The 21,353-nt window shown below is 49.5% G+C and overlaps 1 protein-coding gene across 3 annotated transcripts in view; it reads left to right on the top strand.

The window, feature by feature from the left end:
• Positions 1–1,077: 1,077 nt before the first annotated feature.
• The window catches only part of CFAP20DC (CFAP20 domain containing), a 1,807,766-nt gene continuing 1,787,490 nt past the window's right edge, over positions 1,078–21,353 (top strand). For all 3 annotated transcript variants that reach the window (XM_078661515.1, XM_078661514.1, XM_078661516.1), the window contains exon 1: positions 1,078–1,129. In XM_078661515.1, coding sequence (XP_078517641.1) covers positions 1,109–1,129 — 21 coding nt within the window. In that variant the 5' untranslated portion in view covers positions 1,078–1,108. The remainder of the gene's footprint in view (positions 1,130–21,353) is intronic.

Here is a 21,353-nt window from a genome sequence, read left to right as displayed (position 1 = left end):
CAGTATTTGCATTATCAATCCTCACCTTTCTTTTCAAGTTGGACTCCCATGTTTAAGTACTATGTGGTCTTTGTACATAGAAGCCAAAGTTGGTGTTTGCTGAGTATTATTTCAATTGTAATTCTTTTATTATACTGTATCTCAACCCAGACTTCACACAACCTTCTTTGAGCTAGACGGTGACTGCTCACACTAAATGTGACGACACTTGGGAGACCTGGGGACAGATGTATGACTGTTTTCAGAAGTCGCAAATGGGAAATCAGCCCGTTTGCGACCAGTAAAAAGAGTTGCAGCATGTACCAAACCTATTTTGAGAGTCTGTACGATTTGTGAGTTGCAGTTAGGAAGGGACATGCCAAGGGCATCCCTTCCGATTTGCAAGTCGCGGGTAATATAAGATTCCTTTGCAAACGCAAATGCGGTTGCAAAACAATCACGTTTACCCCCAATTTCAAATTGGTGGTAAGCTAGTTGCAAATGGGAAGGGGGATCCCTTCTTCTTTGTGATTGCAGGAAAAATGTTTTTAAGAGCAGGCAGTGGACCCACAAACCACTGCCAGCTCTTAAAAAATTTAACTGAAATGTTTTTATTTTTTATTTTTAAATGAATCCAGTTTTCGGTTAAGGGAAACAGGCTGCATTTAAAAATTTTAAAAAGTGTTTTATTGAAAAAGCAGTCACAGACATGGTTGTCTGCTGACCCCAGCAGGCCACCATTCCTGTCACAAAATGTGTTTCTCCATCGGTCACAAAATGCGACCTGCTCATGAATATTAATGAGGCTGGTCCTTTACGACCCATGTGGGAATCGCAAACAATATCTCAGACACTAATTTTCAAAAACCCAGAATACCTTCTTGGTGGATCACACCACTAATCTCACATTTGATTTTGCTAGCTCTTCTCTTTGACTGCATGGTTCAGGAAAAGCCTTACAATTATAGAAGTACTCAATGATTTGTAACTTGCCAAAGTGATTTCTATTTGCTATTTGTAGAAAAATATATAAATGACACCTGCATTCAATTCAGTAATTATTTTCTTCTTTTTCTTTCTTTATAGATGCATAAGAACAGCGATTCGTTTGTCTGGAACCTCCTTCAAGATGTTTAAAAATGAATACCAGGTAAATTAAAGGTTAAAAAAATAAAATAAAATGTGAAAATAAAAATAAAGGATCTATCCCATTTAGAGCCTTTGATAGTAAATCTGAACACTGGGGAGATACACTCCTGGCATCTTTTAGCCTGATGCACCCTTGGGTCTGAGTTAATTGTTTACTCCTAAGTCTGTCAATCCATACTAATATTATAAAGAGAGAGCCCAAACCTTTGAGGCGGGTAATCTCAGTAACCACAGTACCAATCACAACACCCAATACAGCGTTGAAAAGGGCAGATGCAGCAGAAGGACATAGGCTATGCAGACGGCCACCATATATATTTTTTTTTGCAGAACTTTATATAGTGCGAACTTGACCCAAACTGAATTAGGTATCAAAGCGCTTTACATAGCACCAGTTACGTTACATGCGGACACACATTCATTTTTGTTAGGAACGGGGAGATTAAGTGATTTGCCCAGAATCACAGGATATTTGGCGTCGTTACCAAGACTCGAACCCAGATCCCCAGGTCCGAGGTCGAGCGCCTTAGCCGTTAGGCCAACTCCTCTATACATTTAAAAGGTAAAAGAACCGTGCTAGCAAAGTAGTACCTTGTGGGCGTGTCTGCGTTGTGCTGTGGACGTTAGCTGGGGGGGCGTGACTAATGCTGGGGGCGTGTGGTACGGCATCACATCGTGGGCTGTGGGCGTGTGCTGGGGGCGTGACAAACGCTGGGGGTGTGTGTCCGCCCTTCATGTCATGTGAGTCGTACATACCAGCGCCAATTACGTTGCTGCGCAGCATCAAGGGGCACGCTGGGGGCGTGAGAAACGCTGGGGGCATGTGTCCAGCCTTCATGCCATGTGAACGCAATTGCGCCGCATCAAGGGGCACGCTAGGGGCATGAGAAACGCTGGGGGTGTGTGCTACGTTCCGCCCTTCATGCCATGTGCGTCGTACATTAATCAGAAGATCGTCTGCTGTGGCCGTGTGCTGGGGGCGTGACAAACGCGTTCACCTGGAGGCCTGGTAAGTAATGTTACTGCAGCCTCTCCTGCGCGCTGTTACTGAACTCTCTCATTCAACGAAATTACACGCGCCTGCTACCATCAACCAGGGCTCTAGTCGGGCTCAGGCGGCGGATCAGAACTCTAATTACACGCGCCTGATAACATCCACCAGGGCTGCAGCGGGGCCTCAAGCGGGGGATCACGCGCCTGCTAGCATCAAACAGGCCTGCATCTGGGCCTCAAGCAGGGGAACACGCAAATGAGCGTGCCTGCGGAGACAATTATTGCAGCCGTTCCTACTCGCTGTCACTCAACTCTCTCATTAAACGGATTTACCCGCGGCTGATAACTCTCTCATTCAACGACATTACACACGCCTGCTAACATCAACCAGGGCTGTAGCCGGGCTCAGGCGGCGGATCACTACACCAATTACACGCGCCTGCTAACATCAACCAGGGCTGCAGCTGGGCCTTCTCCGTCCCTATTCTAATGAAACAAAAAATGTTGTCTACGGGGGGCGTGGCTAACCGAGCTGCGAGATGGCCGCTCTGTAAGAGGGCTCCGCCGGCTGCACACCATTAATCCTTGCAAGATCCTTAATAAGCCTCGGAGAGACCTGGATCTGCGGATGGCCAGACGCTGCAGGACCTAAGGCACACTCGGCTGAAATCCCGGTCCACGCCGACGTCGGACGCCCTGAGATCTGGCGCCGACGACCCGACCGGCTCTGCTGCAGTCCGCGGTGGAGCCTGAGGCGGCGGCGGCTGTTCACCGGACCCCGGGGATTGGTGGGCCTATGCACCTGCGGAGCTGAAGAGCCGTTGAAGCCCCGTGAACGTTGGCAGACGACCGCTGAGCACTGCGACGCTGCGGCTGCGGAGCCGGTACCGGGCGGAGGAGCTCGCAGACCGCTGGAGACCCGTGAGGCGGACTGCCGCCGACCAGACAGAGCGGCCGCCATTTTGCATTGGGACTGAGGTGCGGGGCGCCATGGCCTGTTGACTTGGCTATTTAGCTTCGGAATTGCTCCAGATTGGTGATATTCAGCATTTCTGCGGACCACGAACCACGCTGAGACCTGCTGCAGCACTGGTGAGTGCAACCTGCCTGTGCATGAGAGAGGACTTGGGGGCGAATGCACGAGGCGCGTGGCGCCCGGCTGTAACCTGTAACTGGCAGACCCGCCATTTTCCTGTCCCGGGGCCCGCCTGTTACCGCGACACCCTCCCGACGCTTGCACCGAGTGGAGCTAGTCCGTGAATACACGCCAGTGTTCCCCACTTATAATTGGGAGGTCCTTGATCAGAGCTGTACACCCATTGAGAACTCTGTCACACCAGTAAGTCAGTGGACACAGATTCCTGATGGGAGGGAATAGAGATGTGCGACAGCCTAAACTCACTTTTGAGCAGAAGCAGAAGGCTAAGCAGATGTCGGTGGATCAGGAGGGGGCGACACCCCCCTCCACCAGTCCTACCCCGGACATAGATTTTGGCGCCTTAATCATGGTGGTCCGCTCTAGTCTCAAGAGCATAGACTCCAAGTTGGACGCAATGGCGTCGCAGCTGGAAGCGGTAAAAGCCAAGGTAGACATGCACGAGACACGCCTTGATAAGCTCGAGAACAGGCAAACGGAATGCTGCGAGTTCCAGCAACAGACTAAGCAGCACGTAACTAACATTGAACGTGAACTTGAGTTCCTGAGAGCCAAGGCGGATGATTTGGAGGCGCGTTCCCGCAGATCCAACATACGTATCATGGGCATTCCGGAGACGGATAATACTGGGAAAATGGAGACCTTTGTCACGGACCTACTACACGAACTGTTTGACCCCGAACTCTCCCAGGTTTTCACGGTGGAGAGGGCGCACAGAACTCTTGGCAAGAAACCTCAGACGGGGGCCCCTCCTCGACCTATATTGGCGAAGCTGCTGAATTATCAGGATCGTGACCGTGTCCTTCGGCTGGCTCGTGAGAAAGGCAAGATTACTCACAAGGGGAACCAGCTCTCCTTTTATCCTGACTTTACCCCTATGGTTCAAGCGGCCAGGAAGGAGTTTCTACCGGCCAAGAAACTGTTGATGCAAGCCGGAATACCGTACTCCCTGCTATATCCGGCAAAATTGAAAATAATGCACGAGCGGGAGGCACACTTCTTTGCGGACGCGAAATCTGCTTTGAAATTCTCCAGACACATTTGCGGAGCCAGTGCTCGCCGAAAATCGCCCAGGCTGGAGGACAGCGCTGATCGGATGAGTGATAATGATTGAACACACCGGACCTGGTTAGCTGAAAGTCCCCTCTGCATGGTGACCTGGATGGGGGGCCCTGATGTTGCGCATCTTGGACGTTGGCGTGGTTGGCCGACTGACACCTGCACTTATTTCCGTAACTGAGGATTGTATGGGCACCGGGTGTGACCCCGGGTCTAAAACATTGATGTTCCCCATTTTGGTACAGTATTGGCTTTTTCGTGTATCTAGCTATCTCTGGAGTGCTGTTAACCTTCTGAGATGTGCAGCCACCCCGAGTGATCGGGGATGTATGCCGGGAGCACCTCGCCCCCATGGGGTACTTCCCGCTGTTTCTGTTTCTACTTTACTGGAGTGCTGTCTTAGGCACACCGAGGGTTTTAACGCAACCTAATTGGGGGGTTGGCGTGGGTGGGGGGGGGTATTCATGGTTGGATGTTTGGTTCTTTGTTTTGAACTGGTGCACAATTGCTTACGTATCTACTTGCTTGATGCGAGGGAGGCTGTTGGGTGCGGGGTGTGTGGACGTTCGGAGGATGTTGGGGTTGGTGGCGGAGGGGATTCGGTTACTTAGATTCGACTGCTGGGATGGGGGGGGTTAAATTGTGGACCTGGAACATTAGGGGGCTTGGAGACTACAGGAAAGCTAAGCTGATGCATGGTGTGCTATCCAGACATAATGTCGATGTTTGTTTCCTACAAGAAACTCATCTTAATGCAACTCCGTCGCCCAGGCTGAAGCACACTAGGTGGTCACGGATATATTCCGCTATTTATTCCAATTACGCTAGAGGGGTGGCTGTCCTTGTGCGTAGAGGGCTGGATTGGAAGGAACATGAATGCGTGCTTGATACTGAAGGCCGCTTCGTCATTCTGCATGGTTCGCTGCAGGGCAAACCTATAGTTCTGGCTGCTCTATATGGTCCGAATGTAGATGACCCGGACTTTTTTCGCGGAGTCTGGGCACGAATTGCTTTGTTAAATTGTAACTCGATTGTGATTGGGGGGGACTTTAATGTTGTGTTAAATGACGTACTAGACAGACAGGGCATGGCCAGGCCCACACATGTCAATGCGAGACTGGCTTTACTTGATGTGATGGAAGAGGGCCTGCTGTCTGATGTGTGGAGGGTTAGGCACCCTGGGGAGAGACTGGGAACCTGCATCACATGCCATCATGCGGCTTGGTCTCGATTGGATTTCTGGTTGGTGTCACCTGAAGTTGCGACGTGGGTGGAGAGGGTGGATGTACAAGCTAGGTCGCTGTCTGATCACGCCCCCTGTGCACTGGAGCTCAATATCCCTGGATGCACTGTCAAGGCGTTTGCTTGGCGCTTGCCCCCGCACGCCCTCACGGACCAGGTGTTCACTGAGGAAATACGCACTGATATTGATAACTACTTCAAGGACAATGAGGGGTCGGCCTCCACGGAGGCTATTGTGTGGGACGCATTTAAGGCGGTAATACGAGGCCAGTGCATAGCCAGACAAGCGGGAGTGTTACGTGATATTAGAAGTTCTCTGTCGAGGCTAGAACAGGAGCTGAGGGAGTTAGACTTGGCCTTCTGCCGAGAACCGACATTAGAGATAGCCAGTAACATCAAGGCCAAACTGCTCGAATTCAATGAAGAGGCGCAGCGTGAAGTTAAATTTTTGGGTAAACAGGCTGAGGCGCGCAGATATGGGGAAGGGGACAGGCCGAGCAGGACCTTAGCAAGGTTGATCGCCCCCAGGTCGGATACACACCACATACACACTATTCGTGACAGCGAGGGCACTCTGGTGGTGGGTCAAGAAGCAGTCCTGAAGACCTTCACTGAGTTTTATTCATCCCTATACAAAGCCAAACAGACGGACATCCCTGATTCCCTAGACAGTTTCCTGGACTCTATAGCCCTGGTCTGGTTCAATGACAACCATAGGCAATACATGGACCTCCCTGTTACTGCACAGGATATAGCTCAGGTTATCAAAAGCATGCCATCGAACAAGGCGCCGGGCCCGGATGGGCTTACGACTTCCTTCTACAAGACGTACGTGGAGGAACTGGCCCCGAAACTACACTCACTCTTTGTTGAGGCACTTGAGCTTAATTCACTTCCTGACTCGATGCGTGAGGCCCTCATAATTACGCTCCTGAAACCTGATAAGGACAGCATGGCGCTGGACTCTTATCGTCCCCTCTCCCTTATTAATGTTGATGCCAAGATTTTTGCTAAAGTAATTGCAGACAAGCTTCAGCCGCTCCTGCCCATGATTGCTCTCCCTGACCAGTCCGGGTTTATCCCGGGCCGCGCGACTTCCCACAACCTCAGGACCATCTTCTCCGTATTACACTACTTACACCCATCTATCCGAGCTGCGGTGGTGTTCCTGGACGCCACCAAAGCGTTTGATTCTTTGGAATGGCCTTACTTGTTCAGAATCTTGGGAAGGATGGGGTTTAGTCTAAACTTTATCACGCTTATTAAACTACTGTATGATGCGCCTCGAGCGCGAGTGAGTGTGAATGGTTTGGTGTCTGAGCCCTTTAACATCTCTAGAGGAACCAGACAGGGTTGCCCCCTATCTCCGCTCCTATTTGCCATCGCCATGGAGCCTCTGGCGGCCAGGGTTCGTCAACATCATACCGCGAGGGGGATCGGCTTTAGCTCCCGGAGTCTACTAATCTCCCTATACGCGGACGATGTCACTCTGTACGTGGAAAATCCCTCTGACAATCTGAACCCACTGCTCCGAGAGTTCGTGAGATTCGAGGGCCTCGCTGGCATATCGATAAATTGGTCAAAATCTGTCGCATTCCCCCTAACAGACGCGACCACACAGCCTCCCTCGGATTATCCCCTGCGATGGGAAACTGAGGCGGTGAAGTACCTGGGAGTGTGGGTCAGCCGGGACATACAGGAGATCTGGTCCCTGAACTTCGGAAGAGCGGTGGACTGGCTTGAGGGCAAAGTAGAGCTCTGGAACAAACTTCCCCTTTCCCTGGTCGCACGGATTGCACTGGTGAAAATGGTAGTACTCCCCAAATTTCTGTACTTGTTCGTGAATGTTCCCGTGCCAATGACGGCGCACTTCCACGCACGTGTGAGGTCGCTGCTTCTGAAACTGGTGTGGTCTGGTGGCCAGGCCAGGTCTTCTTGGGCCCTGCTGACCCTACCGCTCGGGCAGGGAGGCCTCGGAGCGCCGGATTTCAAACTATATTCCCTGTGCGCACAGGCGCAGTTCCTACATTTCTGGGTCTACCCCACCCCATACCAGCCGCATGTGGCGGTGGAACTGGCCGTTGCCGCCCCTTCACCTCTACAGGTGGCGCTATACGGCAAGGTCACGCGCCCATCGAAAGACATTGACACGGTGGAAATGATCCGCTGGTCTTGGCGTGAACTGAGGATCCGTGCGAAACTCCCGCTGCTCTACGCGCCATCGATCCCACTACGTGGCAACCCGATGCTCCCGTGTCTCTGCACTAGGGGGGATGCCATTCTGCTCCGAGGGAAACGCATACTGACATTTGCGGATCTCTACTCTGACGGGAAATTTGCTGAGTTACCAGCGCGGGAGGATGACCATCCTGACTCCTTCTCGGACGCACTGCTGTACCACTCCCTTCGGGAGTCCTGTAAGAAGCTGTGGCCTAACTTCCCTGAGGAGCCGCCGCGCCTGGACGCACTCCACAATCTGTTGTCACGTCCATCTTCTGTGAAACTGGTCTCTAGGCTATATAACTGTATGCAGGAACAAGCTCCGCTTACAGTGCCAACGGCCAAACAAGCTTGGTCTACCGACCTAGATGTCCCCCTCACTGACGACTTGTGGGATTACTGCTGTGCACAACTTTCGGCGCTGTCTCCGAATTATAGGTTGAGACTGGTGCACTTTAAATTCCTGCACAGGTATTACCGCACTCCGATACTGCTACACCGCATGGGCATCAGAGACGATGCTTCCTGCTGGAAATGTGATGGAGCAGATGCCTCCTTCTTACATGTGGCGTGGGCATGCCCGAAGCTGCAAGACTATTGGACGGCCATCTTCAATGCTATAAACCACATGCTGCGCAGGTCAGATGAGCCTACCCCACTTGTGGGCCTGCTAGGTTATGTGAAAAACACTGAGCCTTGTGACCGGAAGCTTCACGCGATATTGCTCCTTTATGCGAAACGCCAGGTAGCAATACACTGGGGCAGCAGGACTCAACCGACATTTGCGGCGTGGGTTAAAGACGTGACTTATGGTCAAACACAACTCACACACTACTGGGAGTCGATGCCCACTGCCACCAGACCTAATGACATTTGGGAGCCATTCCTCCAGTGGGCTAGGGAAAGCACGAGCTCTGCTGCCTCCGCAGGTTCCCCTGACGCGGGCGTCTCTGATGACATGGGTTGAGATCCCCCGATTGCATGCGCGATACTCGTGGCGTATTGAGTGCTGCCACATAGACCGCTCTAATGACCTGCGGGGCACCCTGCCCGTGCACTACTTCCGCTCTGCCTGGCGCCAACCAGACTTATTGCTCTGCCCCGTTCACTGATCACTCGACACGCTAGATGGTCTGCTCCCCCCCCCCTTTCCCCACTTCCTGTGGGATTCTGGAGTCCCCCCTGCTGCTGACCCAGCCACACACTTGCATATTACATTAGCTGTCAGCGCCCAGCGCGCCCTGCCCCGAGAGTGCCATTTCAGCCATGTAGATCACGCTCTGTTAAGCACCACCATGTTCTTTGTTGCCCTCGCACTGTTGTGAGGGGTTGGGAGTAAAAGGTGTCGTGAATTTGTACATACTAGCCTGCTGTTCTGGTACGACATGACTGTCGTTTTCGTCCTTATGGCGATGCGATGTCACATACATGTGTAATTTAAACTACTTGAGACATCATATACAAAAATGTGAGATTATATGATTTGCCACTTTTGCACTGTATGTTCCTTTCCTTTTATCATAATTTACAGATACGGCCAGCTGCGTTACACCAAGATTTATTGTCATTCCCTAACGGGAGACCTGCTATTGTTTGACACTTGCTTGTATCGCGGCCTGCCTCCGGGTTGTTGGCGAGACGCAGTGTACCTATTGTATATGATCAATAAATGTCTTACACCAAAAAAATAAAAAATAAAAATAAAAAAATGTTGTCTACCGCGAGATTTTAAAATAAATTTCCCTTGCCAAATACACACATTACACACATTCTATTTCATACCCGGACAACGTCGGGACGGGCTGCTAGTTATTTTATATTTTAATTTAGGCCGTGGGCAGGCCAACTTGGCTGCCACACTATTGCCAGACCTGAACTTACAGCCAACTGTGAGACTATAATTTGAGCCTACCACCTACCAGTACTTAGCACTGTCAAGTGAACAAACCAGCTCCTTATAAGTCCTGCTTGCTCGTTGTAAGCAGTCTTGTACCTTCTCCTCGCACTGACCACAGAGCAACTGCCTCTGTTCTTGAGCCTGGGGGTAGGAATGTCTCCTGCACCCCTATCAATTCCAGGAATTGAAGTAAACTGCACCTGGCTCAGGGGAAGCGCCTTATTTACTTCAAGGGCCTGGCCAAAGGAGAGAGGAACCCAACTCTTTCTCTCTATCCTGCTCTTACGTGCCCTATTAAAAGAAAGATGTCAGGTGCATTTCTAGCATCTATGCCTCTCCCAATTCAGGCTGTTATATTTCCGTAGGACCTAGGGTGTGCAGCTGCAGGTAACTAGCACATGGTATGCATGGCTTATATGAGTGAGGGGACTGCACCTCCTGCCCCCCTCCTTCCCCCAGATTGCTAAAGGAGCGTATTTTTGAGCGCTTGAAAAACAAGTAGACCTCTACAACTGAGCCCTCCCCAGCACTCTGGGAATGGTTCCCACTCCCATTTGGCAAGATATATTTAATTGTGGAATATAGAACCCTCTATAGATTGAACATCACCCTTAATATGGGAAATTACCCTGTTGGCAAAACAAATGGCTTTCTAGCATGGAGAATTTTCAACATCTCATCCAAACACTAGGACACTTGGTAACCACACTGCAACTGGTGTCTCTGGCACTTCCTATGATGTGTGTCAATCACTCTCCCCCCCCTTTCTCTTTGAGCCATCGTAGATTCTCTTTCACTTCATTGCTCTTACCACTTGCGGATGACTTTCGCAACAAGGGTTATAATGCTGCCTCCCTCAGATCGGGCTATCTATCCATCAGTAGTTGATAGTACAAAGATCTAACCAAAGGTCTTCCCAGACTATGATGACATTGATCATTCAAAGGAGAGTCTTGCCATGTTTCGCGAATTGATGGCCACATCCCGCCTTCAAAAATGTAATATGTTCAACAGTAGTGATATTTGGCAACTACAGGTACATGGTTAATCTTTACCATTAGCAATAAATATTGATATTTTCACTTAGCAGCTAAAAATAAGTGCTACTTCATTGTTTATCCAGACCATCATTAGGGGCCCCGGGGCCTTTCTGAAAGAAAGCAGTCCATTTTCTCCTACAGCTTTACCTGCGTTCACATTTGGAATTTTAAGAAATTCCCTAAAGTTGCTAGAAGTACACTTGGAAACCTGCAAGAATCACAGGTTTTTCTACGTGTATCCTTGAAAAACGTGTGCAAATTCTGTTTTCCTACAGTAAAAATGTAAATGTTTATATTTGAGCTTGTGAAAAAAGCGCCACCAATTCAAATGCACTGGCTAACTATTCTGGTAGGAGGTTGTGTTCTCGCCCTTGAAAGGCATTTACTCATTCCGCTTAGAGGAGTTGGGGCTAGATGTAGGTAATAGCAAATTACCGAATGGTAAAGACCGAATTTTACCGATTCGGTATTTACTAATCGGTATTGCTATGTAGGAAAATAAATCGGTAAAAATACTGAATCGGTAAGATTCGGTAATTACCGAATCAGTATTTGCCATTGATTCCTATGGGCCTTGAAGCCCATAGGAATCAATAGCAAATACAGATTCGGTAATTACCGAATCGGTAAAAATACCGAATTTCCAAGGGGGACAGGGTGTCACTTTGACACCCTGTTGCACCCCTGTTTCTGGCTTGTGTGCCAGGTGTACATGCACATCTGTGCATGTACACAGAAATTCGTAATTTACCACCCAATAGTTTTGGGTGGTAAATAACGAATTCTAAAGGCCCTGTAGCACTGTTTAAAGTGCTACCTACATAAGAAATTACAGATTCGGTAATTTTACCGATCGGTAATTTTACCGAATCTGTAAAATTACCGATTCGGTAAATTTACCGAATCTGTATGTTTTTGCTACTACCCCTACATACCAATGTCCAAATACCGGTCGGAAACGGCCGAAATATTTGGACACCTACATCTGGCCCTAAATCTCTAACGTATTCTAGTGTGAACAGAATTCAGACACTGTTTTGTGACTACCCACAAAGGAGTATTTTAGTGAGTGCTCGCAGAGCATTCAGCCCTGCAACTGCACACCCCTCCCCGTGGGTAGGTATAGCCACATGACATTTTCGTGGAAGACCATTTATGATTGCAAAAACATTTTTTGATAATTCCTGCTTAGGTTTTGTACTTTAGAAAATACTATTTGCTTGTTTGAGGCAAACTACATATGCAAAAAGATTTGGAATCAGGGCGGCCATAGGACTCACACCAGTTATCTCTGCTCTGCAAATCGAAGGGCTTTCTCCTAAAACCGAATTGTATCACTACTGTACAAGCCTCGGTCCTGTGTCTTTGCCATAAAAGTTTTTGGGAATTTTGACAGAATCACTCCGACCTTCCAAGAACTCCATTGCTCTATCTGTCATCATTTGCGTCATCCCTTCTCTTTTTTTTTTGTTTCTTAGTTGTGCCCAAGTCTCCATTGTAATCTCTCTTTTTTTTTAATCGCTATATTGTTATGTAGGTAGGAGTGCTTTATATAAATCACATATATGAACTGCAGCTGTGTGAAGATGTGTAGATCGCCCTACCCTGAATACCCTTAGTTCACATGAAAACTACGAGTATTGCTTGTGGAATGTACAATTTGTTTTTATGTGAATTTTTTGTCTCAATATTTATTTCACGATTTTTTTTATTTTTGCCATTATTTTGTATCAAAATGTATCTCCATGTACATTTTCTGCGCTTCTGTCTATTGAGCTATCTGTCATATGGGAAATGTATGCGTGGTATGTACATTCCACATGTTTGTACATAGAAAAAATTGCATACGATCAAAGTTGCCTGATGCGCTCAGCCACAGAATTTTTTTTTTGTCAACAGGAAAGTGTGCAAATACTCTTTGAAATACAAAACTTGACAAAGAAAATGTTGTATTGGTGTCAATAGACTTTTTCAAGATAAGTATATATGTGAGAGCTAATCACTGTGACAATTGCAACACAATAATATTATGCGGTTGCGTAGGCCCAGTAAATTACTGTTATGTCCAGTTTATTTATAAAATGCACTACCACCCATTATGGTATCCTGGCACTGAGCAGTTGTGTCTAGTCCTGCCTAGGGTTGGTTGGTAAAGCCAGGTCTTCAGCTTCTTGTGTAATTCAAGAAGAAAGGAGGAGGCTGTAATGCGGAGTGGGTGGTCATTCTACAGTAACTCACCAAACTCTGGGACACTAATCTGCCAGGTTCTACATGACATTGCACTCTTGTATTCAGAAATATGAATATCACCAGCATGAATACCTACAACAAGATAAAGGGAAGAGGAGAGGGTGCAGTGCAGAGCTGCTTCTGGTGCCAAGTGAAGAGGATGTGGTCACAAGGCTGGACTTTTAGCTGATTTTGGAGCTGGGAAACCAAGGTTCAAGTCTCGGGGTTGACTCCACATCCTGTGATTCTGGGCAAATCAATTAATCTCCCCATGCCTACCAAAAAATTGAATGTGTCATTGTGTAAGTGACCCTTGACCCTGCTTCGGGGCCGGTCGCTCCACACACTGCGCGACTCCCCGTGAGTGTGCCAGGCTTCACCGCTGCTGCCACGAGTTCGCCGCTGCCCTGCAGCTGAGCTTCAGGCTTTTTTCCTGTGCCATTTTTTTCTGCCCGTGTTCAGTCACTGCTCCTGCTGAGTATTGCATTTTGTATTGTGTATTTTGTATTTTGTCTCTGTGCCCGTATTACTGCCCGTTATTGTCCTGTGTTCTTGCCCCCTCGCCTCCGTTTTCCCGCTCTTCACTCCCCCCGCTCCTCGCCGCTGATCCCCTGCGGCCCGCCCCTTTTTCTTCTGTACCCTCTCCCATTCCCCTCCCCGCTCCCGCCTCCCAGCTGCTCCTCCCTCCCACCCACCATTCATGGCGGAGTCCACGCGTACGCGCAGCGATCACGCGCAGCGTGCGCGCCAAAGGCAAGCCCGTCTACGCCCGTCCGCGCCTGGACCGCGTCCTCTGCCAGGACCCCTGGCCCCGACGTTGCCAGCCCACACGACGGATTTACGATGCATCCACCCTCCACGCACTCATTGCCGGCCGAAATTCCGCCTGCTACCAAGCCAACCCGAAAGGCACCCACAGACGCTTCACCTGCCAAACCTGCAAATTCACCTTCCTCCGGACCTGCACCGCACCCGCCAGGCCAGGCACCAGCAACAATCACCTCAAGTGCATCCTGCTCAACACCCGCTCCATCCACAGGCACGCCGTCGAACTCTGGAACCTCCTCGACACAACAGCACCGGACGTCGCCTTCCTCACGGAAACCTGGATGAACGCTACAAGATCACCCGGACCAACCGCGTCAACCAGACCGGAGGAGGCATTGCCATCGTCCACAAAAACACCATCCGAATCACGACCAACTCCGACGACACCCTCACCGCCGCCGAGCACCTTCACTTTCAGATACACACCGACCCCAAGACCACCCTCAGAGGCACTCTCATCTACAGACCACCGGGACCACGCACACAATTCAGCGAAGCCATCGCAGATTTTGTCAGCCTGCACGCCTTAACCTCCTCAGACTACATCCTCCTAGGGGACCTCAATTTCCACCTGGAGAACAACAATGACAGCAACACCACCACCCTGCTGGACAACCTCGCCAACCTCGGACTCAAACAACTGGTGGACACCCCCACCCACTATGCCGGCCACACACTAGACCCCATCTTCTCCTCCAGCAAGCACATCTCCTTCAGCCACTCCACCGGACTTCACTGGACAGATCACAGCTGCGTCCACTTCAACTTCAGGAGAACCACGACCCACCACCACCCGCAACAGGTTCCCCTCAGAAGCTGGACCAAGATCACAACCGACCAACTCACCACCTCCCTCAGCCTGCACCCTCCCACCAACACGAGGGACCCCAACGAAGCAGCTCGCAACCTCACTCAGTGGCTCACCAACTGCGCTGATGAACTCACACCATTGAAGAACCCTCCCAGCAGACCCGGCAGCAAGAAAACCTTGTGATTCACCAACGACCTCAAAAACTCCAAGAAGACCTGCCGCACCCTCAAGAAAGCCTGGCACCACGACCAGACAACAGAAAACATGACAGCCCTCAAGAACGCCATCCGAAAACACCACCAGCTGATCCGCACCACCAAAAGGACAACATTGAAAGAACGACTGGACAACAACACCCACAACAGCAAGGAACTCTTATGCATCGTTAAAGAGCTCTCCAACCCCAGCGCCTGCAACAACAACATCACACCCTCGCAAGACCTCTGCGACTCACTCACCTCGTTCTTTCACCGCAAGATCGCCGACATACACAACAGCTTCGGCGCACAAACCACGCACCCAACCACCGAACCAGCGCCCCCCACCACTACCCTCTGCACCTGGACCCCGGTCAGCACCTAAGACACCACCCGCACGATGAACACCATCCACTCCGGCTCCCCTACTGACCCCTGTCCACATCACATCTTCGACAAAGCCGACTCCATCATCGCACCCCAACTCCGGGACATCATTAACAGCTCCTTCGCATCCGCCACCTTCCCGGAGAGCTGGAAACATGCCGAGCTCAGCGCCCTGAAGAAACCCACCGCGGACCCCACGGACCTCAAGAACTTCCGCCCCATCTCGCTCCTCCCTTTTCCTGCCAAAGTCATCGAGAAGACCGTCAACAAACAACTCTCTGCCTTCCTCGAGACAAACGGATCCCTTGACCCCTCACAGTCCGGTTTCTGAGCAAACCATAGCACCGAGACCGCCCTCATCGCAGCCACCAACAACATCAGGTCCCTGCTCTACAACGGGGAAACAGCTGCCCTCATCCTCCTGGAACTCTCAGCAGTCTTCGATACCGTATGCCACCGCACCCTAATACTTACAACAAGGGGTGGTGAGGGACAGAGTCTCTGAATTAAGCAGAATACTCTCACCCAGTCAAGAGATCAGGGCTAGATCCAACACCGTTTTTTAGCTCAATGCACCATCCCAGTTTCAGAACCTGGCTGTATGCAAATTAGTCTGTTCCTGTCCCAGTGCATGATGGGAACAGGGCAAACCAAACTACAAAAGCCAATTCTTACACTGTGAAGGAAACAAGCTTCCGGGGACCGGTTTCTGGCATTACAGCCGTCTTCGGCCCGGCTTGCTTGAATCCTGATGGTGCAATCAGCAAGGGACTCATGTCTGAGTATACCCTTCCACGCTTAGGGTGGACAAAAATATTTACAACAAGGGGTGTAATAATTTTGTCCACCCTAAGCGTGGAAGGGTATACTCAGATGTGAGTCCCTTGCTCATTGCACCATCAGGATTCAAGCAAGCCGGGCCGAAGACGGCTATAATGCCAGAAACCGGTCCCCGGAAGCTTGTTTCCTTCCCAGTGTAAGAATTGGCTTTTGTAGTCTGGTCTGCCCTGTTCCCATGATGCACTGGGCCAGGGACAGACTAATTTGCATACAGCCAGGTTCTGAAACTGGGATGGTGCAATGAGCTAAAAAACAGTGTTGGATCTAGCCCTGATCTCTTGACTGGGTGAGAGTACTCTGCTTAATTCAGAGACTCTGTCCATCACCACCCCTTGTTGTAAATAATTTTGTCCACCCTAAGCGTGGAAGGGTATACTCAGCTGTGAGTCCCTTGCTCATTGCACCATCAGGATTCAAGCAAGCCGGGCCGAAGACGGCTGTAATGCCAGAAACCGGTCCCCGGAAGCTTGTTTCCTTCCCAGTGTAAGAATTGGCTTTTGTAGTCTGGTCTGCCCTGTTCCCATGATGCACTGGGCCAGGGACAGACTAATTTGCATACAGCCAGGTTCTGAAACTGGGATGGTGCAATGAGCTAAAAAACAGTGTTGGATCTAGCCCTGATCTCTTGACTGGGTGAGAGTACTCTGCTTAATTCAGAGACTCTGTCCATCACCACCCCTTGTTGTAAATAATTTTGTCCACCCTAAGCGTGGAAGGGTATACTCAGATGTGAGTCCCTTGCTCATTGCACCATCAGGATTCAAGCAAGCCGGGCCGAAGACGGCTGTAATGCCAGAAACTGGTCCCCGGAAGCTTGTTTCCTTCCCAGTGTAAGAATTGGCTTTTGTAGTCTGGTCTGCCCTGTTCCCATGATGCACTGGGCCAGGGACAGACTAATTTGCATACAGCCAGGTTCTGAAACTGGGATGGTGCAATGAGCTAAAAAACAGTGTTGGATCTAGCCCTGATCTCTTGACTGGGTGAGAGTACTCTGCTTAATTCAGAGACTCTGTCCATCACCACCCCTTGTTGTAAATAATTTTGTCCACCCTAAGCGTGGAAGGGTATACTCAGATGTGAGTCCCTTGCTCATTGCACCATCAGGATTCAAGCAAGCCGGGCCGAAGACGGCTGTAATGCCAGAAACCGGTCCCCGGAAGCTTGTTTCCTTCCCAGTGTAAGAATTGGCTTTTGTAGTCTGGTCTGCCCTGTTCCCATGATGCACTGGGCCAGGGACAGACTAATTTGCATACAGCCAGGTTCTGAAACTGGGATGGTGCAATGAGCTAAAAAACAGTGTTGGATCTAGCCCTGATCTCTTGACTGGGTGAGAGTACTCTGCTTAATTCAGAGACTCTGTCCATCACCACCCCTTGTTGTAAATAATTTTGTCCACCCTAAGCGTGGAAGGGTATACTCAGATGTGAGTCCCTTGCTCATTGCACCATCAGGATTCAAGCAAGCCGGGCCGAAGACGGCTGTAATGCCAGAAACCAGTCCCCGGAAGCTTGTTTCCTTCCCAGTGTAAGAATTGGCTTTTGTAGTCTGGTCTGCCCTGTTCCCATGATGCACTGGGCCAGGGACAGACTAATTTGCATACAGCCAGGTTCTGAAACTGGGATGGTGCAATGAGCTAAAAAACAGTGTTGGATCTAGCCCTGATCTCTTGACTGGGTGAGAGTACTCTGCTTAATTCAGAGACTCTGTCCATCACCACCCCTTGTTGTAAATAATTTTGTCCACCCTAAGCGTGGAAGGGTATACTCAGATGTGAGTCCCTTGCTCATTGCACCATCAGGATTCAAGCAAGCCGGGCCGAAGACGGCTGTAATGCCAGAAACCGGTCCCCGGAAGCTTGTTTCCTTCCCAGTGTAAGAATTGGCTTTTGTAGTCTGGTCTGCCCTGTTCCCATGATGCACTGGGCCAGGGACAGACTAATTTGCATACAGCCAGGTTCTGAAACTGGGATGGTGCAATGAGCTAAAAAACAGTGTTGGATCTAGCCCTGATCTCTTGACTGGGTGAGAGTACTCTGCTTAATTCAGAGACTCTGTCCATCACCACCCCTTGTTGTAAATAATACCGCACCCTAATACAGCGCCTCAGCAACACCAGAATCCAAGGAACGGCCCTGGAGTGGATCATCTCGTTCCTCACCGGAAGAACCCAGAGAGTCCGCCTCCCCCCGTTCCGATCCACGGCCACCGAAGTCATCTGCGGCGTCCCGCAAGGTTCCTCGCTCAGCCCCACCCTCTTCAACGTCTACATGAGCCCCCTCGCACGCCAACACACCCTAAACATCATCTCCTACGCTGACGACACCCAGCTGATCCTCTCCCTCACTAACGACCCCACCACCGCCAGAGCCAACCTCCAGAAAGGAATGAAAGACGTCACGGAATGGATGAAGCTCAGCCATCCGAAACTGAACCCAGAAAAAACGGAAGTCCTCATCCTGGGACCATCTCCCTCGGCCTGGGACGACTCCTGGTGGCCCCCAGCCCTGGGCACCGCCCCCAAGCCAACGGACCAAGCACGCAACCTGGGCTTCATCCTGGACTCCTCCCTCACGATGACCAAACAAGTCAACGCCATCTCGTCATCTTGTTTCAACACCCTGCGCATGCTCCGAAAGATCTTCTGGTGGATCCCCACTGATACCAGGAAGAGGGTCACCCAGGCCCTTGTCACCAGCCGACTTGACTACGGGAACACCCTCTACGCTGGCACCACAGCCGAACTCCAGAAAAGACTCCAACGGATACAGAACGCTTCTGCACGACTCATCCTGGACATCCCCCGTCACAGCCACATCTCTGCCCATCTGAGAGACCTGCACTGGCTCCCCGTCAGCAAGAGGATCACGTTCAGACTCCTCACCCACGCACACAAGGCTCTCCACGACATGGGCCCCAAATACCTCAACAGCCGCCTGATATTCTACACACCCACCCGCCAGCTCAGTTCCGCCAGCCTCGCCCTTGTCACCGTCCCACGAATTTGCAGAACAACCGCCGGAGGAAGATCCTTCTCCTACCTGGCGGCCAAGACATGGAACTCCCTCCCCACCCACCTACGGCGGACCCAGGACCATCTCTCCTTCAGGAAACAACTCAAGACCTGGCTGTTCGAGCAGTAGCAACTCCCCCTCCCCCCAGCGCCTTGAGACCCTAGCGGGTGAGTAGCGCGCTATACAATTTCGCTGATTGATTGATTGATTGATTGTAAGTAACTGATTCTCCTTCGGGTCGAGTTTGCGCTGTATAAATCTAAAAAAAAAGTGATCACATTGTGGCACACCATAATATCTCCCACATTCTCCGGCACAATGGCATTCATTTTGGCTCTGGCTATCATTAATGAGAGTACTATGAGCAGCCTATTTCCATTGAGTGCCCCTCCACTCTCTTGTAAGACGAGCAAAATGCTCTACTGCTGAGCCATATGAGCGCAATGAACACCACTCTAGCATTGGTTGCTTCCCCCGCTAGAAGAGTGTACAACCTTCTGGCACTGAGGATACCTCACCAGTGCAATGTGCATCACTCTGACACTGGCTAATAGCTTGTTGGAACAAGCAGCAGTCTGGCATGGAGTGGCTCAAACATCATCACAGTTGCATGATGCAGGTACTAGGGAACCCCCTCAAGGTAATGAACTTCTCTCTCTGACACTGACCCCCCTCCCTTGAGTAATATAACAAACATGCAATTATAATAATTTGTCTAAAGCGTTTTGGTTTCTCCAAACCATGTATTTTTCCCCAAAAAGTGCTTGTCAACATTTTTAAATGCCAAAATACATCTTCAGGAATCAATGAAACAAGCATTAGCAAAACAAAACGACTGATTATTTTATAAATAATTCTTCTGATTGGAAAGCTTGTGCGTGGGGTTGTGTACATTGATGAGGTGGTGATCAATGTGATAATGAGGTAGCTGCATGAGTGAGTGAATGGATGGAAGAATAAGAGACTAAGTAGATGGATAAGTATAAGATGAGTACATGTTTACACAATGAATACAGTTATGAATGGCTGAATGAAGTGGTTAATTGGTGAGTAAATAGATTGATTAAGGAGTGAATGGGTGAAGACAAGTTGCACCGAGGCTTGAACCCATACAGCAGTAGTTTTTGTGTTGTATGATTGCCAAGAATTACAGTATTATCCTAGTAGAAAAAATACTCTAGTACTGGGCACCATCAAGCTAAGAATACCCACAATATGTGTAATGAATTACCAACATGCTTGTAGTGCAGACATTACATCAAAGGCTGGCCTCATTGTTTCAAGCGAACCTAAAACATGTTAAGAATTATCACTATTATGCCCATGCAAGCATTACCCAGAAGTGGGCATAATAATTAGCACCACTGTGCATGTTCAGTTTGGCCCCCATCACTCAGTAATCCTTAGTAAATGTTCAGGATGCACAATAGCCCATTAATGCTAACCTCATGTTTACATTCGCCTGATTATTCAGCAGTCATGAGTGCATAGTTAAAACAAATGCATCCCTCAGTAGTACGGTCATATTTGAACGATCACTAATGCACATCGAATGCTTGCAAGAGACTATCAGCCTGATTCATCATTCTCCCGTTTTGCGAGCCCCTAATAGCGATTCATAAGGAATCGCTATTAAGGACTTGCAAAACGGGATTCATGTAGAAATTGCATAAAGAAATGCGATTCCTACACATTCCTTATTTGCGATTAGCAAATTGCTATTCGCAAATAAGGAATAACTCCCCATTCATTCCTATGGGCCTAAAGGCTCATAGGAATGAATGGGGAGTTATTCCTTATTTGCGAATAGCAATTTGCTAATCGCAAATAAGATAACGATTTCAAGGGTGCCAGGGGTGTCCAAAGGACACCCTGTAGCACCCCTGAAATGTAATCTACATTGGTGTTGCGCACACACATGTCCAAAGGACATGTGTGTGTGCAACATGCAACTTAGAAAAATGCATTTAAATGCATTTTTCTAAGTTTTCGCTATTTACCACGAGGTTTGACCTCGCGGTAAATAGCGGCCCAAAATAGCGATTTCGGTATTTTAAAATGGTTCATGAATTGCATTTAAGGAATCTCAAATGGAGATTCCTTAAATGCAATTCTTCGCAAATGTGCGAATTCTTAAATAGCGAATTTTGCATTTGGGATGATAAATCCCAAATGCAAAAATTGCACTCGCAAAGGGCCAGATTCTCAGAATCTGGCCCTTTTGCGAGCGCATTTAGCTTGATGAATCAGGCTGTAAGTGCACCATCATGCAACCATCACGAGTGCATGTTGATATTTTCGCTATCAGTCACTAAT

The sequence above is a fragment of the Lissotriton helveticus genome, chromosome 9 (assembly GCF_964261635.1).
Source record: "Lissotriton helveticus chromosome 9, aLisHel1.1, whole genome shotgun sequence".
Lineage (NCBI taxonomy): Eukaryota > Metazoa > Chordata > Amphibia > Caudata > Salamandridae > Lissotriton > Lissotriton helveticus.
Note: the sequence above shows the minus strand (reverse complement) of the source record. Positions and strands in the feature narration are given on the sequence as shown.